The 19,449-nt window shown below is 49.3% G+C and overlaps 1 protein-coding gene across 2 annotated transcripts in view; it reads left to right on the top strand.

Moving 5' to 3' along the window:
- The first annotated feature begins 710 nt into the window (after positions 1-710).
- LOC146338276 (gamma-aminobutyric acid receptor subunit beta-4) overlaps positions 711-19,449 on the top strand; it is a 99,651-nt gene continuing 80,912 nt past the window's right edge. The window contains exons 1-3 of one of the 2 annotated variants that reach the window (XM_084813291.1): positions 711-808; positions 4,470-4,558; positions 17,950-18,017. In XM_084813291.1, the coding sequence (XP_084669417.1) occupies positions 711-808; positions 4,470-4,558; positions 17,950-18,017 (255 nt within the window). The remainder of the gene's footprint in view (positions 809-4,469; positions 4,559-17,949; positions 18,018-19,449) is intronic. The other variant, XM_084813292.1, reaches the window with a different exon arrangement.

The raw sequence follows: 19,449 nt of genomic DNA, 5'->3' as shown, positions 1-19,449 counted from the left end.
CTGAGCAGGCAGTGCCGGCTGCTGCAGCCCTTTTCTAAAAATAGGGAAGGGGGACCCAGGCGAGGGGCGGGGGAGCCGAGCGCCCACATCGCCTCGCTCGCTAACGCTTCCTCCGGCTGGCCGCCGCCGCCCCCCGCTCCTCCTCCTCACACATCGACTCTCCTCCTCCTCTCTGAAGGTGGATCGTCGGAGCGAGGCAACCTCTGCAGGGCTGGATGGCGAAATAGCAGGAGGGGGAGGGAGCCCAGTGGGGAGCCAGGAGAAATTGGGGTCTTTTTCGTTCTTTTTCCCCTTTTTCTCCCCCCCTCCTTTTCTCCCCCCTCCCGCCGCCTGAGAGAGCCGATTCTGCGTTTTGCTCAGTCCATCTGCGGGCGCTAATTTCCTTCGCTCCCCGGGGATCTTCTCCATTGCCAGAGGATGCCTCGCTGAGAGGATGCTGCTGGATGCCAGGAGAAGCGGAGTCTGGAGCGGGCACTGATCGCCTGGGGAGTCTCCCCCGCACCCCCTTTAAACACTTCATGTCATTTTATTTTCATTTTATTTGTATGTTTTTAAGCAAACCACCGACCGACCCTCAGGAAATTGTGCATCTCCTCCTTTCTTCTCCCTATTGGGAGGGTGACTGATCGCAGCTCCTTCTCCCCCTCCCCTCCCCTCCCCTCCCCTCCCGGCTCCTCTCCTCCCCTCCCCAACAGACCTTCCTTCCCTCCATGGTGGTGTTGGTGGAAATGTGGAGATTTCAGGCAGACAGACTGAGTGGATTCGTCGCCGCTTTAGCAGCTCTTTGTCTCGCCTGCTGTGCTCAAAGGTAAGAAGAGATGCCTTTCCCGGGGCGGCCGGGGTCGAGAGGGGGCTGCTGCTGCTGGCCGCGTCCCCCCCTGCTGCTGCTGCTGCTTTCGCGCGGGGACTCGCTGGGTGCCTGGGGGCTTGGCGCTCGCGGGATCTGCCGTGGGAGGGGGGGGAGGTGGCCGGGGTGCAGGGGGCGCAGGACCGGCAGGCAGGCAGGCAGGCGAGGCAGCACAGGCTCCCCCGGAGCCCGCCGACGCACAGCCAGCCGGCCGCAGCACCCCCGTGTGCCCAGGCAAGAGCCGAGCGCCGCCTGCGCACAGGCCGTGGCGCGGATCCGGGGCAGCCGGGCAGATCCGTGGGCGCCGCTGGCCCGGCCGAGGCAGCCCGGGGCAGCGGAGGGGGCGTGGCTGGCGCCCCTCGGCGCCCCTGTCCCGGGAGAAAGGCGCCCCCGCCGCCCGCCCGGGCCTCCTTCCTCCACGGCGCGCTCGAGGGGACGGCGGCGCCGAGAGCCGCCTCGAGGGACCGCGGCCCGCCCGCACGCAGCCGGCGCCGAGCCGCTGGCGGCGCCCACGCTGGCCTCCCTGCGCGCGATCCAGACAGTCGCCGAGGCCATGGCCTGCCCGCCCGGCCCTGCGCCCCTGCGCCGCGCGCGTGTGTGCGCGGGGAGATGAAATCCGCAGAAGCCCCGGGAGCAGAGTGATCTGCCTCCTCCGCGCTTGATTCAAATACACAGGTCCACGTTCTCCCGCCTGCCCTACAGGTAGTCTCACCCCCCCCCCCCAAGCAGGAAGATTGGAAACTGAGCATTTAGACCCGGGGGACGCGTGTGTGTGCACGCACGTGTGCCTGGGGATGAGGGGTGAGGTGGAGTTCGTTGCGCAAACAGACCCTATTTGTGACCTCCCTCCCGTAAAAGGAATGAAGGCACTTGCACCTCCAGGCCTTGCTGGAGCCCTGTGAGCAAAAAGCAGAGCCGTCGGAAAAGGGCAGGATGATCATTTCAGATGCTGGCAAACTCTGCAAAACGACTTTTTATCGTTTGAAGATGGGTCCCCTCCCCCACCAGCAGGTGCTTTTCAGACCTGTATCCAATCTTGCCAGCTGTGGTTTTAGGGCAGGAGAGTAAGCCTTCCTCTCTAAAGAAGAGTTATGTGTAATTCAGAAGCTTGCTACAAACACAGACCTAATAAGATGCATACTCTAAACCATGATCAGAACACTCATGCAGGGAAACCCTTGTACAGTGCTCTTCCCTAGGCAAGCAGGCACAGACATCTACTTGCTACACATCTGCACACACACACACACACACAAGCATGCATGGGGTGCAAGTGGAAGAAAGGAAAGAGAACAGCCCCATAGCAACACGTCAACCAGCAGACTTGATGCCAAAAGGACCTGTTGGCACCCTCTGATGTATTCTAATGGAAGACACATGCCTCAGCAATCCATGTGCTTATTCTTCTCCCAAATCCTAACTCATGTCCCTGGATGTGCCTCTGTGTACACTTGTGCTGTACGAGCGGCAGTAGCAGTCACCAGCTGCTACTGGTGCTGCCTGATGCTGGGTTCCTTCCTTCTGCTTCCTTCTGTGACTGTGGGCTGCTTTGCAGTTGCCAGATCCTGGCCAAAAAACATGTCTGTTGATTCCTCCCAAGAGGAAGGAGCTCCTTGGCTGAGGCAAAGCTTTGGCCAAGGAACAGGCATCCGAGCTCATAAGGGCTACATCTCAGCTGGCTGAGGAGGGGCTGGTGCTAGTCTGGCCCCAAGAGTCTCACCCCCAACCCTTGTCCCATGGCAGTCATTGCCGTATGCAGGACGGTCAGGCCAGGCCTGCTCTGCACCCACAGAAACATGCATTTGGAGGTTCAGCCTACCTGTCCACTCTATACTATTAATTCTATGTGTGTGAATCACATACAGGTATGTGAGGTGGAGAATGAATTGTGTTTACCTGGATACAGGACCCAACTCTGGCTGAGTGGATGTGTTATGCTGCAGCTTTTCACCTCCAGAAGGTGTCTGGCAAAGACGGGGGCACCTGTGGGCCTGCAGAGGTGTCTTGGTCTGAGGACTTGGCATCCTGATGCAACCTCTTTGCACAGAGCAAAGTTTGATGCTGGACCTGGAGGGTGGGATGTAGCAGCAACATACACGATGGTGGCATTTCTTCATTTCCCTCTCCGCCACCACCACCAGTGTTTTGTTTCCTTCATTTGTAGAAGGTCTCTCTCACTCTCTCTCATAGATGTGCGTGCGCACATGCACGCACGCACACACTCAACCTGATACACACCTTTCAATGGAAAACACTGTTGCCAGCCAGCCTCTCTATGGAAAACAGCTAGCTTAGGGGCAGAGGCAGACTCATCTACCCGCACACGGGTGCAAAGATGGAGTCTTGCTTCTTGTAGTCTGTATAAGGGCACTTGCTCTACAGAGCAAAGAACATCCATTTTCAAAGGCTCAAGAACCTTATATGTGCCTTGAAGGGGAAGAGCCAGAAATGGTGTCCATGTTGAGAAAACAGAGGTGGGGGGTGACTAAGGAGAGAGAGATGTGAAAAAGCAACACGGTGAGAAAGGCAAAAGCAACATGGAAAGCTTTTGTGTGTAAGCGGGAGGGATATGGAATGGGTGGATGAGAAGGTTTGTGAGCCAAGTGCAGATGCTGTGTATGTCATGGATCAGGCAAATGTTGTGTATTGTAGCAGAGTCTTTTAACAGGATGGTGTGGCAACTAGTCCTGATGGCTATATGCTACCTCCAGTATCGGAGGCAGTAAGCCTATGTCCACCAGCGGCTGGGGAACATGGGCGGGAGGGGGCCGTTGCACTCGTGTCCTGCTTGCGGGTTTCCTGTGGGCAGCTGGCTGGCCACCGTGTGAACAGAGTGCTGGACTAGGTGGACCCTGGGTCCGATCCAGCATCAGGGCTCTTCCTATGTTCTTATGTGTACACATAAAAGAGTGGGAACAGTAATGAGAACGTATGTGGGGAGGCAGGCACGTGCGTGCGCGCGCGCGCACACACACACAGTGTTCTGTGTCTAGTGAGTGTGCGAACATATGCTGGGGACCATGAGCAGCATGAGGAAAATGGGTCAGGTTGTCAGATTATTATTGAGGTGACACTAGAGGCCTCCTTGGGATGGTGCCTGATGGGTCAAGAGAGCCCCCCACCCCACCATGAGTCCTGAACCCGTCTCCTGTGTAGCTCATGCATGTCCCCAAGGGAAAGGCGGAGTGGGAGGTGGTCCGTTCATGCCTCGGAAGTGCATGCAAAAGCAGCCTCTGGGCAAAGCCTTATCGGTGCTCTAGGAGAACCTGTGCGTGTGGCACAGGAGGGTCAGCAGGACTGTGCTTGTGAGAGCAAGCCTGGGGGTGGGTGTTGCTACTCCAGACCTCGTGGCTGCTCCCCTCACTGGTCTCACAACACCCCCAAGCAACCTCCTTTGCTCACTGCAACAGGCCGCAGGCCTACCCATGACGCCACCACCCCGCTGGTCGGCTCCAGGACAGCAGGAGCTCTGCCGGCTGTCCAACCTGCGCCAGGATTCGTGTCGTGCTGAGCTTCCAGGGGCCAGCCATTGTGGGTGGCTGTGGGGCACTGCGGCGTGTGCCATGGCTATGGGTGTGAGGCCATGGTGGTGACCAGGACATGGTGCTTTTCTGTCTTCCAGCCCCTCCACTGGGAATATTTCGGTGGTCAAAGAGATTGTGGACAAACTGCTGAGAGGGTACGATGTCCGCCTCCGGCCCGACTTTGGAGGTATGCGGATCCCATTTTTCTCTACTCTTGGCCAGGGGCCGGGGGCCATTCCAACACTGCTTGTCCTGCTTCTGCCCGCAGTAGTTGAGGCGCCTTTTGCAGCTCTCCCAGCCCTTTTCTGTCTCCCTCCACGCCTCTCCTTCCCTCCCTCTGGCTGGGAAAGCTCAGCATGGCTTTCCCAACACCTCCCCAGCCTGACTCTTTTCTCACAACCCTTCTTTCACTCTCCATTGCTCCTGCTTGGCCCTGACATGTCATCAGACAGTGAGATGAGTGATGCCAGGTCAGATTCATCCTCCGTTGTCCACTCAGTGCTAGGAAACATGGGGCGGGGGGGGGGGGGAGAAGCAGCCATTGTCTGTGGCTGGCATTTCTGCAGTGGCCGCAACTCTGCTGCTGCTGCTTTGCAACACATCTCAGCTGTGCTGTCCTCAGTGCACGACTCAAGCCCTTCCCATCCTCCAAGCAGCTCCCCCATGTTACGGCTGCCATGTCACTTAGCCTGGCAGTATGTTGGCCAGTCGTCCATCCATCCTTCATCCATCCATGTCTCCTCAAGCTGAGCAACTCATGTACATGGAGCTCTTGCTTGTGTTATTTTTCTCAAGTGCTATGAATACAGGATGAAATATTCATTCAGCAGCAGCTGGCTCTTTTTTCTGAGAGATGCTGGAACCTGCTAATTGCAAAAAAGGGGAATCCAAAAAGAGTCAGAAACAAGGAAGAATTAGGGGGGGAAACCCAGTGCTGATTGTGATGTCAATTAATCTGGCATTGTGGCCTTTGACTGACATGGTGTTGGGACTGGAACATTTGTTATTTTGTTTTGCTGGTGAAATGTGGCAGCCAGACTGATAGCAATGACCAGAAGGTCTGAGCATGTAACACCAATCCTGGCCTGCCTGCACTGACTGCCCGTATGTTTCCAAGCCTGATTCAAGGTGCTGGTTTTAATGTATAACGCCTTGCATGGCTCAGGACCACCAAACCTGGTGGATCACCTCTCCTGAAATGAGAGGATACCCATACACTATGACCTTTATCTGAGATCCTCCTCCAAGGGAAATTTGGAGGATGGTAACAAGGGAGAGGGCCTTTTTGGTGGTGGCCCCCTGATTATGGAATACTCTCCTCAGTGAGATCCTCCTGGTATCAACATTGTCAGCTTTCCAGTGCTAGGTTAAGACTCATCTCTACTCTTAGGCAGCATATGATAAGATGTTTAATGGGTCCTGAGATTTTTGTTGTTGATTGTGCAAAATTATTGTATATTACATTATGGTATTGTATTTTTACGGTTTTAATTAGAGCTGTGCACAAATCGCCTCTCAAAATTCTCCAGCCTATTTGTGGGAAGAGAAATTGGGGAGACAATTTCACCAAATTTCTCCTAGGGGAGGAGAAATTCTCTAACAGTTTCTCACAGATAGGGCTCACTATTGGCAGGGGTTGTAGCACAGGTTCTTTCTTTTTCCCTAAGGGTTTTTGGTTTATTGCACTGCTCCTGCAAGTGGCAACAGCATCAACTGTGTTGAGGCTTCCACTTTTCTAAGGCAGAATTTTGAATTTCTTTTGGTGGTCTTTTTGAGCTTACCTAATCACTGTGAGGTGGCCGAGGGAGCTGTGTGTGTTTTCTCTCTCTAGTGAACAGCTTTCCATTGCTCTGCAGCCTCCCAGGCCACTTGCACTTCCTGAACTGAAAAAGCCCCATGGGAGGAATTGCCTTATGATGTCTTCCTCATGATAGCATTAACTGAAGTGCAGGAAGCCGAGGAGGCAACAGGCTGCCACAGAGATTATTGTACAATGACAGACAGGACACTTATGCGCACTCAGCAGCCACCTCATAAGTAAGGTAAGCACAAGAACCCCACACCCAACCCATGAGAATTTCTCCAAAATTTCTCCTCCTTTGAATTTCTTTTCGAAAGCAATTTCTTTTCTATCAAATTGAATGAGAATGGTTGAAAAAAAAATGTGGAAGAAATGTTAGGCACAGCACTAGTTTTAATATTTGTAAACCACCCAGACTGCTTTGGCTAATGGGCAGTATAAAAATGTAATGAATGAACGTGTTATTTTATGAGTTCATGGCACAGGTGAGATTTAAACTAGGGATGTCCTAATTAGTAGCCATCTCTGAACCTCTACACTATCCCAACTCTGTAGACTCCATGCCTGGCAAAAGGCTTACAAAGCAGCTTAGTATTTCAGACTTTCTCTGCATGCCTTTGAGGTCAAGCGGCATTTTTTATTTTTTTATGGAGCAAGAAATAGTTACAGAATCAAACCTGCCATGGGCATATGAACAGGACACTCATTGTTAAGGGAACCACATGTTGGGCAGTCAGTTTAGAGCTCTGCCAGCTTTTGTGGTTCCTTTCCGCCTTCTCTTTCCCCATGTGTAGAATCATAGACTCATAGAATAGTAGGGTTGGAAGGGGCTTACAAGACCATCGAGTCCAACCCACTGCTCCATGCAGAAATCCAAGTCAGAGCATCCCTGACAGATGGCTGTCCAGCCTCGTCTTGAATGCCTCCATTGTGGGAGAGCCCACCACCTCCCAAGGGAATCGGTTCCATTGTCGTATTGCTCTAACAGTCAGGAAGTTTTTCCTGATGTTCAGCCGGAATCTGGCTTCCTGTAACTTGAGCCCATTATTCCGTGTCCTGCACTCTGGGATGATCGAGAAGAGATCCTGGCCTTCCTCTCTGGGACAACCTGTCATGTACTTGAAGAGCGCTATCCTATCTCCCCTCAGTCTTCTCTTCTCAAGGCTAAACATGCCCAGTTCTTTCAGTCTCTCTTCATAGGGCTTTGTTTCCAGTCCCCTGATCATCTTTGTTGCCCTCCTCTGAACCCTCTCCAGTTTGTCTGCATCCTTCTTCAAGTGTGGTGCCCAGAACTGGACACAGTACTCCAGATGAGGCCTAACCAGTGCTGAGTAGAGGGGAACTAGTACTTCCCGGGATTTGGAAGCGATGCTTCTATTAATGCAGCCCAAAAGAGCATTGGCCTTTTTTGCAGCCACATCACATGGTTGGCTCATATTCAGCTTGTGATCAACAACCATTCCAAGATCTTTCTCGCTTGTAGTGTTGTTGAGCCACGTATCCCCCATCCTGTAGCTGTTCATTTGGTTTCTTTTTCCTAAGTGCAGAACTTGGCATTTCTCCCTATTCAATGTCATTCTGTTGTTTTCTGCCCAGCGCTCCAGTCTATCAAGATCACTTTGAATTTTGTTTCTGTCTTACAAGGTATTATCTATCCTGCCCAATTTTGTGTCATCTGCAGATTTGATCAGCATTCCCTGCACCTCCTCCTCCAAGTCATTCATACAAATGTTGAAGAGCACTGGGCCCAGGACTGAGCCCTGCGGTACCCCACTCGTTACCTCTCCCCAGTTGGAGAAGGTCCCATTGATAAGCACTCTTTGAGTCCGATTCTGTAGCCAACTGTGGATCCACCGGATCGTTGCTTCAACTAGCCCACTTTGAGCTAGTTTGCTCATCAGGATATCATGGGGCACTTTGTCGAAAGCTTTGCTGAAGTCGAGGTATATTATCTCCACAGCATTCCCAGTGTCCACAAGGGCGGTGAGCTGATCAAAAAATGAGATCAGGTTCGTCTGGCAGGATTTGTTCTTCACAAATCCATGTTGGCTTCGAGTAATCACTGCATTGTTGTCAAGGTGCTTCCAGATGGATTCCTTTATGATCTGCTCCAGAATTTTCCCAGGGATTGATGTCAGACTGACTGGTCTGTAGTTCCCAGGTTCCTCCTTTTTACCCTATTTGAAGATAGGGACAACATTAGCCCTCCTCCAGTCATCTGGCACTTCCCCCGTCCTCCATGATTTCTCAAAGGGAATAGACAGCGGTTCTGAGAGTTCTTCTGTTAGTTCCTTTATTACTCTAGGATGCAGTTCATCTGGCCCTGGAGATTTGAACTCATTCAAAGTAATTATGTGTTCCTTGCCCATATGCCTATTGATCTCAAGTTGTAGTCCTGCCCCTTCAGCCTGTACTTTGCCTTAGATCCTCTTTTGGGAGAAGACTGAGCCAAACTAGGAATTGAGCACTTCTGCCTTTTCTTTATCATCTACCATCATATTGCCATCCTTATTTAATAGCTGAACAACCATTTCTTTCCTCTGCCTTTTACTATGCACGTAGCTGAAGAAAGCCTTTTTGTTGCTTTTAGCCTCCCTTGCTAACCTCAGCTCATTCCCAGCTTTAGCCTTCCTGACACCATCCCTGTAATTCTGTGCTACCTGCCTGTACTCTTCCTTTCTTACTTGGCCTTCTTTCCACTTCCTTTATGTGTCCTTCTTTGTTTTCGATCATCTCTAAGCTTTTTGCGAAGCCATGTTGGCCTCTTCTGTTGTCTTCCACTTTTTCTTCTTGTTGTAATGGTTTGTAATTGTGCCTTGAGAATTTCCTTTTTAAAAAACTCCCACCCATCTTGGACTCCTTTTCTTGTTGGAGTCGCTTGCCATGGGACCTTACTGATCATTGTTCTGAATTTATTAAAATCAGCTTTCCTAAAATCCAGGGTATGCGTTTGGCTACCCTCGGCTTTTGCTTCCTTTAGAACCATGAACTCAAGTACAACGTGGTCACTTTCCCGCAGCGTTCCTGTAACTGCTACTTTACCCACTAAGTCATCTCTGTTGGTTCGGATCAAGTCAAGGATAGCCAATCCTCTAGTTCCTTCCTCTGCTTTCTGTAGGAGGAAGTTATCCGCCACACAAGTCAGGACTTTCCTGGAGGGGCCATGTTTTGCAGAATTTGTCTCCCAACAATATCGGGGAAATTGAAGTCCCCCATTACTACTACATCATGCTTCCTTAAAACTTTGGCTATTCGCTTTTCAAAAGTTTCATCCTCGTCTTCTCCTTGATTGGGTGGCCAGTAGTAGACTCCGACCACCAGGTTCCTTTTATTCTTTCCTCCCTTTATTTTGATCCAGATGCTCTCGATGGGGCTACCAAGCTCCTCCTCCTGTGTTTCTGTGCAGAGATATATATTCTTCACATACAGTGCAACCCCACCTCCCTTTCTGTTCCTCCTGTTCTTTTTGAACAAGTTATATCCTTCCATTGCTGTATTCCAGTCATGAGAGTCATCCCACCAAGTCTCAGTTACACCTATCAAGTCATAATTTCCCTCCTGTATTAAGAGTTCAAGTTCGTTCTGTTTGTTTCCCATACTCTGGGCATTAGTATATAGACATCGAAGACCATGTGCTTCATAGTCTGGCTTTCTTCCTACATGTTTGTGAAGACTATTATTGGGTGCTATTAGAGCTATTCTCTCTGTTGCGGTGCATGAGCCTTTGTCCATTGTTACCCCCAACTCTACCTCTCCCTTCCCCATAGGATTCAGTTTAAAGCTGTCCTGATAGAGTCCTTCATGCTGTGGCCAAACACAGTCTTCCCAGCCTTTGTGAGGCGCAACCTATCCCTTGCCAACTGTCCATTTTCCAGGAAATATAGCCTGTGGTCCCAGAATCCAAATCTCTTGCATCGGCACCACCTTCATAGCCAGTCATTCACCCGGAGTACTTTTCTTTCCCTTTCTATCCCTCTTCTGACTACTGGAAGGATGGATGAGAAAACTATCTGGGCCCCAACATTCTGGAGTTTCCTGCCCAAAGCTTCAAAGTCTGACGTGATTTCTTCATAGCTCCGCTTGGCGGTATCATTTGTTCCCACGTGGATGAGAAGAAAGGGATGCCTGTCAGTGGGCATTATGAGTGCAGGCAACCCTTCAGTCATGTCTCTAATCTGTCCTCCCAGGAGACAACCTACCTGGCGAGTCCACGGGTCTTCGCGACAGACTTGGGTCTCGATCCCACGTGTATCTGCATCAACTGTAGGGACTAAGACTTGATGAAGTCTAAGTACACTGGGCAGCTCCTGGGGCTGTAAGCAAGTCTTGGGGACTTGGGAATGTCAAAGAGAAGGTGGAGGTGTTGGAAAAACTCAGGAAGGGCAGCCCTTTCTCATGCAGAGTGGTGCACTGCTCGATGGGCAGGAGCTGAGCCTTCTAGTGCTATGCTGCAAGGCTTGATGGAAGGCTCAGGCTTAGGGAAACAACAACCCCCCAGTTCCCACATGTGTCCTTGTAGCTACTCAGAAGCGTGACTGAATGGGTGGAGTTTCTAACAGTGAGCTTTTCCTATGTGCTCTTCCCGTGCATCTGCGCTGACATCATTGCAGTGCCCCCACCCCAGGAGGGGCTGCATTGGATGTAGGTATGTCAGAGGAATCCTCAAAGGAAGCAAATGAGTTTGGATTTTTATGAATCTGACCTGTGGATTCCACAGTGGACTGGCTTTTCCCCGTTGGGTGGAGTCCATGGACTTGTGGGCTGTTTTTCTAATCTTTGGGAATTATGCACAAATTTCATCATAGAAAAATACACACACACACACCCAAAAACCAGGCCAAAAATGTGTATTTTCCCCTTAGGCTAAAGTGTGAAAATGAGCATTTGGGGGGAATTTGTGCATTTGGGGGGAATTTGCACATTTTGCATGTGTGAACTTACACAAATTCGGAAACAAACAAAAAAAAATTTTTTTTTTCATGGGTGGACAACGGAATGAAAGCCTCCTGACAATCCATGAAACACAGGTGGAACAAATTGTACACAATCCGTACATCCCTAATTGGAGGTGCTGAAATTGGTGCTGCGTGTGTCTGGGGGAATGCCACATTTCTTTCCAGTTTTGTTTTCAAGCAGTTCCTTGTGACAATGCATGTGCATGCGTGAATTGGGCCAAAATTTTGTTCTTGTGCTTTTATTGATCAAAAGCACCAACATGGGTCCAGCCACATTTGACAAGTTCAGAACTTCAGAAATGAGACAAAGGTTAGGAGGGAACCTGACTTGGATTTTCTGACTTGGATTCCTGCATTGAGCAGGGGGTTGGACTCGATGGCCTTGTAGGCCCCTTCCAGCCCTACTATTCTATGATTCTATGATTCTATAACCCTGCAGCAACCCCAAGCAGTTGGCAAGGAAGCTTGGCAACTTTCCATCACCTTTCCACCCGTACCTGCAGCCAACAGTCCTTGCGAGGGACCCGACCTGCCATCACCAGAGAAACTTCCTCCCATCTTTCCATCCTGGGTAATAAGCTAGTAGGGTCAGCCTAGGGAAGACCCTGCAGAACAGAGAGCGCTGTGGCCCAGCAGGTCCCTAGCACTTCCACAGTGCCATACTAGGCCTCGCGTATGCTGGAGGCAGCTCAGGACATGCCAAGGGCACTTTGGCTATGACAGGTTAGAGAGGGAGACAACATTTGGGGAATGTGTGCTCTTTAACCCAGGAAAGAGTCCAGGTGCTAGCCATATGGGGTAGGGAAATGCCTGCCTAGGATCCTGACTGAATGAAGAAAGGAGGTGGAGTATGCATCTGACTAAAAAGTGTCTGAGTTCCCAAGGCACAGCACAGCCTTGGACTCTTATTGACAGTAGGTCCTGGGTATTTGACAGGGTGATGGTGCTCTTGCCCTCTTTCTTGCTTTGGAACTATACGATTTCCTGCAATTTTGATGCTCCCTATAAATCTGCAAATTGCCCTATCTGCCGGGGGGGGGGGAGATCTCCAACTAATTCCAAAAGGAGGACAGGCCTATTGGGGATTGCAGTTCACTTTTTAATTTTGAAAGGCCTTTTTAGCTTCAGGCTGAGCTGAGCTCAAAGGTTATATTAGGCAAAGGTGCATACAGAAATGCATATATTCAGAGAAATGCATACAAAAATGTATATGAATTTCTGTGCAGACTTTGTTTTTTTTAAGCAAACTGATGCAGAAATGGGACATAAGGAACTGAAAGTGGGAAAAGTGGGAAACTGAGAGCAATTGAAATTGACCTATTAGTCAGTTTCCTCAGTCCCCTTCTCTGCCCTCAGTGTTCTGAGTCTGGATTCTTTGACGGACCACCCCACCAGCCTACACCCTGAGATCAGTATCAGAGGCTGGACTTAAGTGCCCTCATGTAAGAGCAATGAGGCTGGTGGGCAGAAGGGACAGGGCCTTCTTGGTGGTGGCCCCCTGCTTGTGGAAATCTGTTCCAGTTGATGTCTTTCAGGACCCAACATCATAGAACTACTGGTGAGCCGTACAGTCTAACCTATTTACCTTGGCCTCTCATTGAATTAGGGCTCTACGTGGGCTGTTGTATATATGGTTATCTGCTTCTTCCTGTTAATTTTGATTTTATCATGGGTTTTTTTTATCATTGTCTACTCTATGTAGGACTAATATTGGATACTACCCATTACTTTTGTTCTTTTATTATGTTTATGGTTTTAAATCTAGTTGTATGCCACCTTGTGAGAGTTTATCCTAAAAGGTGGATAAGAAATATTTGAATTAGATAAGAAAATAAATGGCAGGGCAGCTGGCATAAAACATCGCAGCCATCCAGCAAAGCAATGAGTGGCCCAGGGAGGTGGTGGGACTTCCTTCCTTGGAGGTTACTGAGAAAACATTGGCTAGGCATTGGACAGCAATGCTTCAGGAACACAGGGTGCTGCCTCCACTTCAAAACAGGGGAGTTGGCCCCTCAGGTCCCTTTCATTGCAGAGATGCAGAGTGAAAATGGCTTGAGCCTGCTTGGCTTCATACTTGTGATGATAGAACGGGACGGGGGGGAGTGGTCTATGGAATGTCAAATGAATCCATTTGAGTGGATGTGGGGAAGTATGGAGGAACAGATGTGCGAGACTGGAAGACACTCTGCAGGCCACTAAGCTGTAACTGCTGTACCCAACAAAAAGTCATCTCCAAATACTGGGCCCTTTTAATGCAAGCAAATTAATGGAGCAGGCCAGGGGTGAGGTAGAGGAGACAGTGGAAGCCTCCCTCAGCCCCATCGCATTGACTCAGGCATCCATTTCCCCAAATACCTTCCTTGCCTGCTCAAAATTCACTTGTTCTTGTAACAATTCCAGTCCTTTAAATAAACTAGCAAAATATTCAAGAGGAGAAACACAATAGGAGATGCAATGGATTCATAGAATCATAGAATAGTAGGGTTGGAAGGGGCCTACAAGGCCATCGAGTCCAACCCCCTGCTCAGTGCAGGAATCCAAGTCAGAGCATCCCTGACAGATGGCTGTCCAGCCTCGTCTTGAATGCCTCCAGTGTGGGAGAGCCCACCACCTCCCTGGGTAATTGGTTCCATTGTCGTATTGCTCTAACAGTCAGGAAGTTTCTCCTGATGTTCAGCTGGAATCTGGCTTCCTGTAACTTGAGCTGAAGAAAGCCTTTTTGTCGCTTTTAGCCTCCCTCACTAACCTCAGCTCATTCTCAGCTTTAGCCTTCCTGACACCATCCCTGCAATTCTGTGCTACCTGCCTGTACTCTTCCTTTGTTACTTGGCCTTCTTTCCACTTCCTATATGTGTCCTTTTTTGTTTTCAGGTCATCCCTAAGCTTTTTGTGAAGCCACATTGGCTTCTTCTGTTGTCTTCCACCTTTTCTTCGTGTTGGAATTGTTTGTAATTGTGCCTTGAGAATTTCCTTTTTTAAAAGTTCCCACCCATCTTGGACTACTTTTCTCGTTAGCGTCGCTTGCCATGGGACCTTGCTGATCATTGTTCTGAGTTTATTAAAATCAGCTTTCCTAAAATCCAGGGTACGCGTTTGACTACACTCAGCTTTTGCTTCCCTTAGAACCAAGAACTCAAGTGCAACATGGCCGCTTTCCCCCAGAGTTCCTGTAACTGCTACTTTATCCACTAAGTCATCTCTGTTGGTTAGGATCAAGTCAAGGATAGCCGATCCTCTAGTTCCTTCCTCTACTATGAATCTACTACAAAGATTCATTGAAACTTCACAGGGCTTGTCATAAGCAAACCCTCATCCACAGAAGTTACCCTAGCTGTGTTTGGGTTACAGATACGCAGACCATCTCAGAGTGGATTGCAGCCTTTGACTTAGTGAGGTTCACCAGGTGCCCCTTTAAAAACATATGACCCCTTAAGTTCAGTGTGAATCTTGACCCTTGCCGAAAAGTCAACATGCCAATGATTTCAATGGCAGTAAGGCCCTGTTGTCATCAGGAAGGATACATTGTTTTGGTCAGAAATGATGACATGCAAATGCACAGTCCTGCTTCCTTGTGGAAATCAGATGGCCCTTCGAAGTATATGATTCCAGATCCTAAACACTTGTACTTGGAAGTGATGTGGGGAGGAGCATGGCTGCTTTCCAGGATATTCCTGAGTGCTTCCACCTGGGTTTCCTTGTCACTGGCTATAAAGAGCAGGTCCTCTTATCGTTTGGTGGCTGTTAAGGACTGTGGTAGCAATAGGGTGACCACAGGTCCTCTTTTACAGAAGCCATCCTATATTAGAAGGGCTACCAGGGAGTCTCTGGCTGGAAGTAGGGGGCCCCCAAAAGCCCAAAAGGTTTGGGGGTTCAAAAGAGGTGGCTGGAGAGAGGTTTCCCTGCTTTTGGAAGGCCTCCACTGTCTCCTAGGGTGGCCATGTGTCCTCTTTGACAGAGGACAGTCCTCTATTAGATGGGCTGCCAGAGGGGTGTCCTCTGCTTTGGAGGCATCCTCTGTTGGAAGGGCTGCCCAGTCCAAGTCCGGTTTCAGGATAAAGACCCCTCAGAAGGGGCAGCCCAGCAGGGCCCGGGTGTTGCCCAGCCACCCTTAGCAGCACCTGGCAGCAGACGGAGCAAGACACACAGGGAGCCTCGTCACCGTCTTCCCCACTAGATGTACTGTATTTCTATTTAAATTATACTCGTTATTTCTAAATTTGCATCTCACCTATGCATTAGCATATGCAAATTTTATGCAAGTTGAGGTCCTTTTTTGCCCTCTTTTTTGGTGATGCATTTCCTCTTTTGTGATTCATAAGTGGTCAACCAAGGCAGCAATCTTCATTGCCCCCCGCCCCTGCTGGCATTCTGTGGTAGAGAGAGGCACATTCGGGGGGGGGTGTTTGTGTTAGGGAGTCACTAAAGAGTGCTGGGAGAACCCTGCCTCCTTGCCGCTCAGAACTGAGGGAGTGGTATCATTTTCTGTGTTCAGGGTAAGTGAGGGGTCCCTGCATAGTCTTAATTCAACATGGAGAGGGTTCTTCCCAGCTAAATGTTAGTTCTATACAGTATCTCCCGGTTCAAAAACTATGCAAAACCCAGCTATGACAATATGTGCTAAGGCAGAACTGTAAACAAATGTTGCATTCAAAGTGTGATTTTTTCATTAAAATTTCAAAAAAGGAGGGAGATACCTCCTTGTGTTTCCTTTGATAAATATGAAATGTCAACAGTTTTTTACGTTGATGATGTTACAAATATTTCCATGACTTTATGATGGTATCATTTTATTTATTTATTTATTGCATTTATATCCCATCTTTTTCCTCTTGCAAGGAACCCAAGGCAGCTTACATTATCCTCCTCTCCATTTTATCCTCACAACAACAACCCTGTGAGGTAGGCTGGGCTGAGAGTCTGTGACTGGCCCAAAGTCACCCAGTGAGCTTCCATGGCTGAGTGGGGACTAGAACTTGGATCTCCCAGCCCAACACTCTCACCACTACACCACACTGGCCCTTGAACCAGTCATGAACTGGTTATGAAATTAAGTATTTTGTGTTAACCCCCTAAGACTGCAATCCTATGCCCACTTACCTGGGACCAGGTTCCATTGAACTCAATAGGATTTACTTCTGAATAATAATGCATAGGATTATGCTGTAAATGAACTTGGGTCCGCATATTTTACCAAGCTAGACAAAGTAACCAGAATTTTTAGTCATCACAGATTCCAATAGGAGAGCCATTAGCCAGTTCCCACTCAGGGCATTCTTCATGCCATCCATCCATGGATGGACAACAATCATTCCTGACCTAACTCTTCCTAGGTATGAATGTTGTGTCACTCGTTCTCTCTCACACACACACACACACATACACACACACCCTCTCTAGGATTTCACTTGGATTCATTGCAAACATGGAGCATTCCCTGGAGAATGGGTGAGATGCCACAAGACCAGAGATGGGCAAATGTCTCAGGTTTTAAAAGTGGTGGTGGGGAGGTGGATTTGGGAAACTGCAGACCAGTCAGTCTGACTTTGTTACCAAGGAAGATACTAGAACACACAATAAAGGAGTTCAGTTGTAAGCATCTTAATGACCATGCAGTGATAAGCAGAAGTCAGCAAGGATTTGTCAAGAATAAATCCTGCCATATGAATCTAGGGATGCATGAAAGTCACTTACCTTTCCGCGGATTATGCTGATGCTGGGGGGGAGGCGTTCCGTCCCTCCCCCCGAAATCCTGGCCGGGGGGGGAGGCGCTCCATTCCTCCCCCCCGGAATCCTGGCCGGCCGGCTCCGCTCCGCAAGGCAGGACATCCGGCCGCTGGCTAGCAGGGATGCAAATGGCGGCGGCCATAGCCGCCACCGTTTGCGTCCCTGCAGTCAGCCGTGATAGGCTACGTAAATGTTTACGTAGCCTATCACGGCTGATTTAAAACAACAACAACAACAACAACGCGCGTATGCAAATGGCGGTGCCCATGGGCGCCGCCATTTTCGTTCCTTATTTTGGCATGTCTTAGTCTACGTAAACATTTACGTAGACTAAGACGGCAAAAATAAGGGGAACACAAATAGCGTAGACGCTACGCTATTTGTGTTCCCCTTATTTTCGCCGTCTTAGTCTACATAAACGTTTACGTAGACTAAGACGTACCAAAATAAGGAACGCAAATGGCGGCGCCCATGGGTGCCGCCATTTGTGTACGTGCGTTTTTGGTTTTTTTTAATCAGCCGTGATAGGCTACGTAAACATTTACGTAGCCTATCACGGTGTTTTTTTTAAATCTAGCTGTGATAGGCTATGTAAATCTTTACGTAGCCTATCACGTTTTTTTGTTTATTGGGTTTTTTTACCTGGAAATGGTGGCAGTGGCAGCCGGTTGGAAGACCGGCCGCCGCAGCCGCCTCCGCCGCCAAATTGCCGCCAGAGCCGCCACCGGAGCTGCCACCGCCGCCAGGAAGAACCGCCTAAGGTAAGTCCCGTCCCGGGGGGGGGCGGGGGGCCGTTCCGCCACTGCTTTCGGGGGGCCGAATGCGCTGGCATTCAGCCTCCCCGAGATCCGTGGTGGAACTTTCGTACATCCCTATATCTTCTTTCTCTTTCTGAGTGGGCTTCTAGCTTAGTGGATTGTAGGAATGCTGTGTATGTAATTTATCTTGATTTTAGCAAAGCACTTGATAAAGTCCCCCATGATATTTTGGTTAGCAAACTGGCTAAATTTGAGCTAGGTCCCTATCAACTAAGATTCACACCCAGTTGGAAAACTAGATTCAAAAAGTGCTTCTCATCACTGACTCCTTATGTTTCAGGTAACCCTGTTACGGTGGGAATGAGCATCCATATTTCAAGCATTGATCAGATTTCAGAAGTCAACATGGTAAGTACTAAAAAAAAGTCATGAAATGGTTACCTGTGTCTAGATTTTGTGCACTGGTAACTCCAAATCATGCTGCTGGTCTAGCACACCATGATTAGACTTGAAAGGGGAAGGACTGACTTCTCCTAATCAACTTCACTTGCAAACCCCAATGGAGGTCCAACAGCCTAAAGAGACAGGTGAGGTGCATCACGCATGCTCATAGAGATGCTCACAGGAAAATTTTCTTAACCCAGATATGAGAAGTATATAAAACATAATGCTTAAACTGCTCATGTTGCTTTCTGTGGGCTTTCTCCTATGGGAATCTTTCAAACAATCTATCTTTCCTCTAGGTGGAGGCAAATGCTACAATGGAGGGAGGCCCTGGACCGTGACAGAAAGAACTGTCTTGAATTGACATGGGGTCTTGTGTTGCATCCAGACATGGCCAATGAGCAGTGCACTGTCCCCTTAAGTACAGCCCAGACACCCAGCCATTCCTCGCTTCCTTTGGCCCAGATGAAACCCTACTGGAAGGAGTGGTGTAGAACCCAGCTGATAAACCTGCTGTGATACCACAGCCAGCACTTGTGTGGGGCCTGAATCAGCCATCAGGATTCAGCACAGCCCCAGGTGACCTCTTGGCAAGCTTGCCCAAACCCAGCATATCTCCTGCTTGTACGGTGGTGTTCGCAAGAGGAGCCATGCTGGAGGTGGGAGCAGAAGGCCAGGGGCTCCATTCAATTTGGTGTTGGGATTTTCTGCTATGACATGTTAGATCACCAAGGGACTAAAATTAATCCTCTTGGATGTGGGTGTTTGAGAATGTATGATCACCTTGGCTCAGCCTGGATATCCGTCCAAAGCTGGGGAGGGCTCTCCATCTCCCATGTGATCTTTCCATTTGCTGTTTATACTACAAATGGTGGTGTGTGTGAGGTGGGATCCTTCCTAATCATTGCAGGCTTCACTTCTGTTCAGATCACATGAAGCTGAGGAAGCTGCTGCAGATGCTGACACCTACCTGATGGTGACTGCCTGGAAATGTGGTTATGAGGCAGAAGCTTGCACCCCCTCCCACCCTGGAATTTATGTCAAACTCCAGTTGTTGGGAAGGGGGTGAAAAGAAACAGTTTTTCAGCCTTAAATGTGGCCAGTGAGAGAAAGGGAGTGTTTTGAGTTTGCAGCTACTGGAACAGGTACCTAAGAGTTTATTGTCTGGTGGAAGAAGCTTCTAGTATGCTAGATGTTGAGCTGAAGTTCTGGGTTGTGAGTTTATTATAAAGGGCATCACAAGCCCCCAAACTCCAAAGGGCCAGCCTAGAACTTGCTTTGAAGCAGTAAATTAGGGACCAGAAAAACAAGGTTTTTGTAGTTGCTTAACACAGTTGTATGGTGGCTTATTGTCTCCTAATTAATGGCCTTTGAAGGCTAGTGGCCATTCCAAGCC

Source organism: Heloderma suspectum, chromosome 9 (genome assembly GCF_057233095.1).
Source record: "Heloderma suspectum isolate Gila_16-S chromosome 9, 16-S_ref, whole genome shotgun sequence".
NCBI classification, from domain to species: domain Eukaryota; kingdom Metazoa; phylum Chordata; class Lepidosauria; order Squamata; family Helodermatidae; genus Heloderma; species Heloderma suspectum.
Note: the sequence above shows the minus strand (reverse complement) of the source record. Positions and strands in the feature narration are given on the sequence as shown.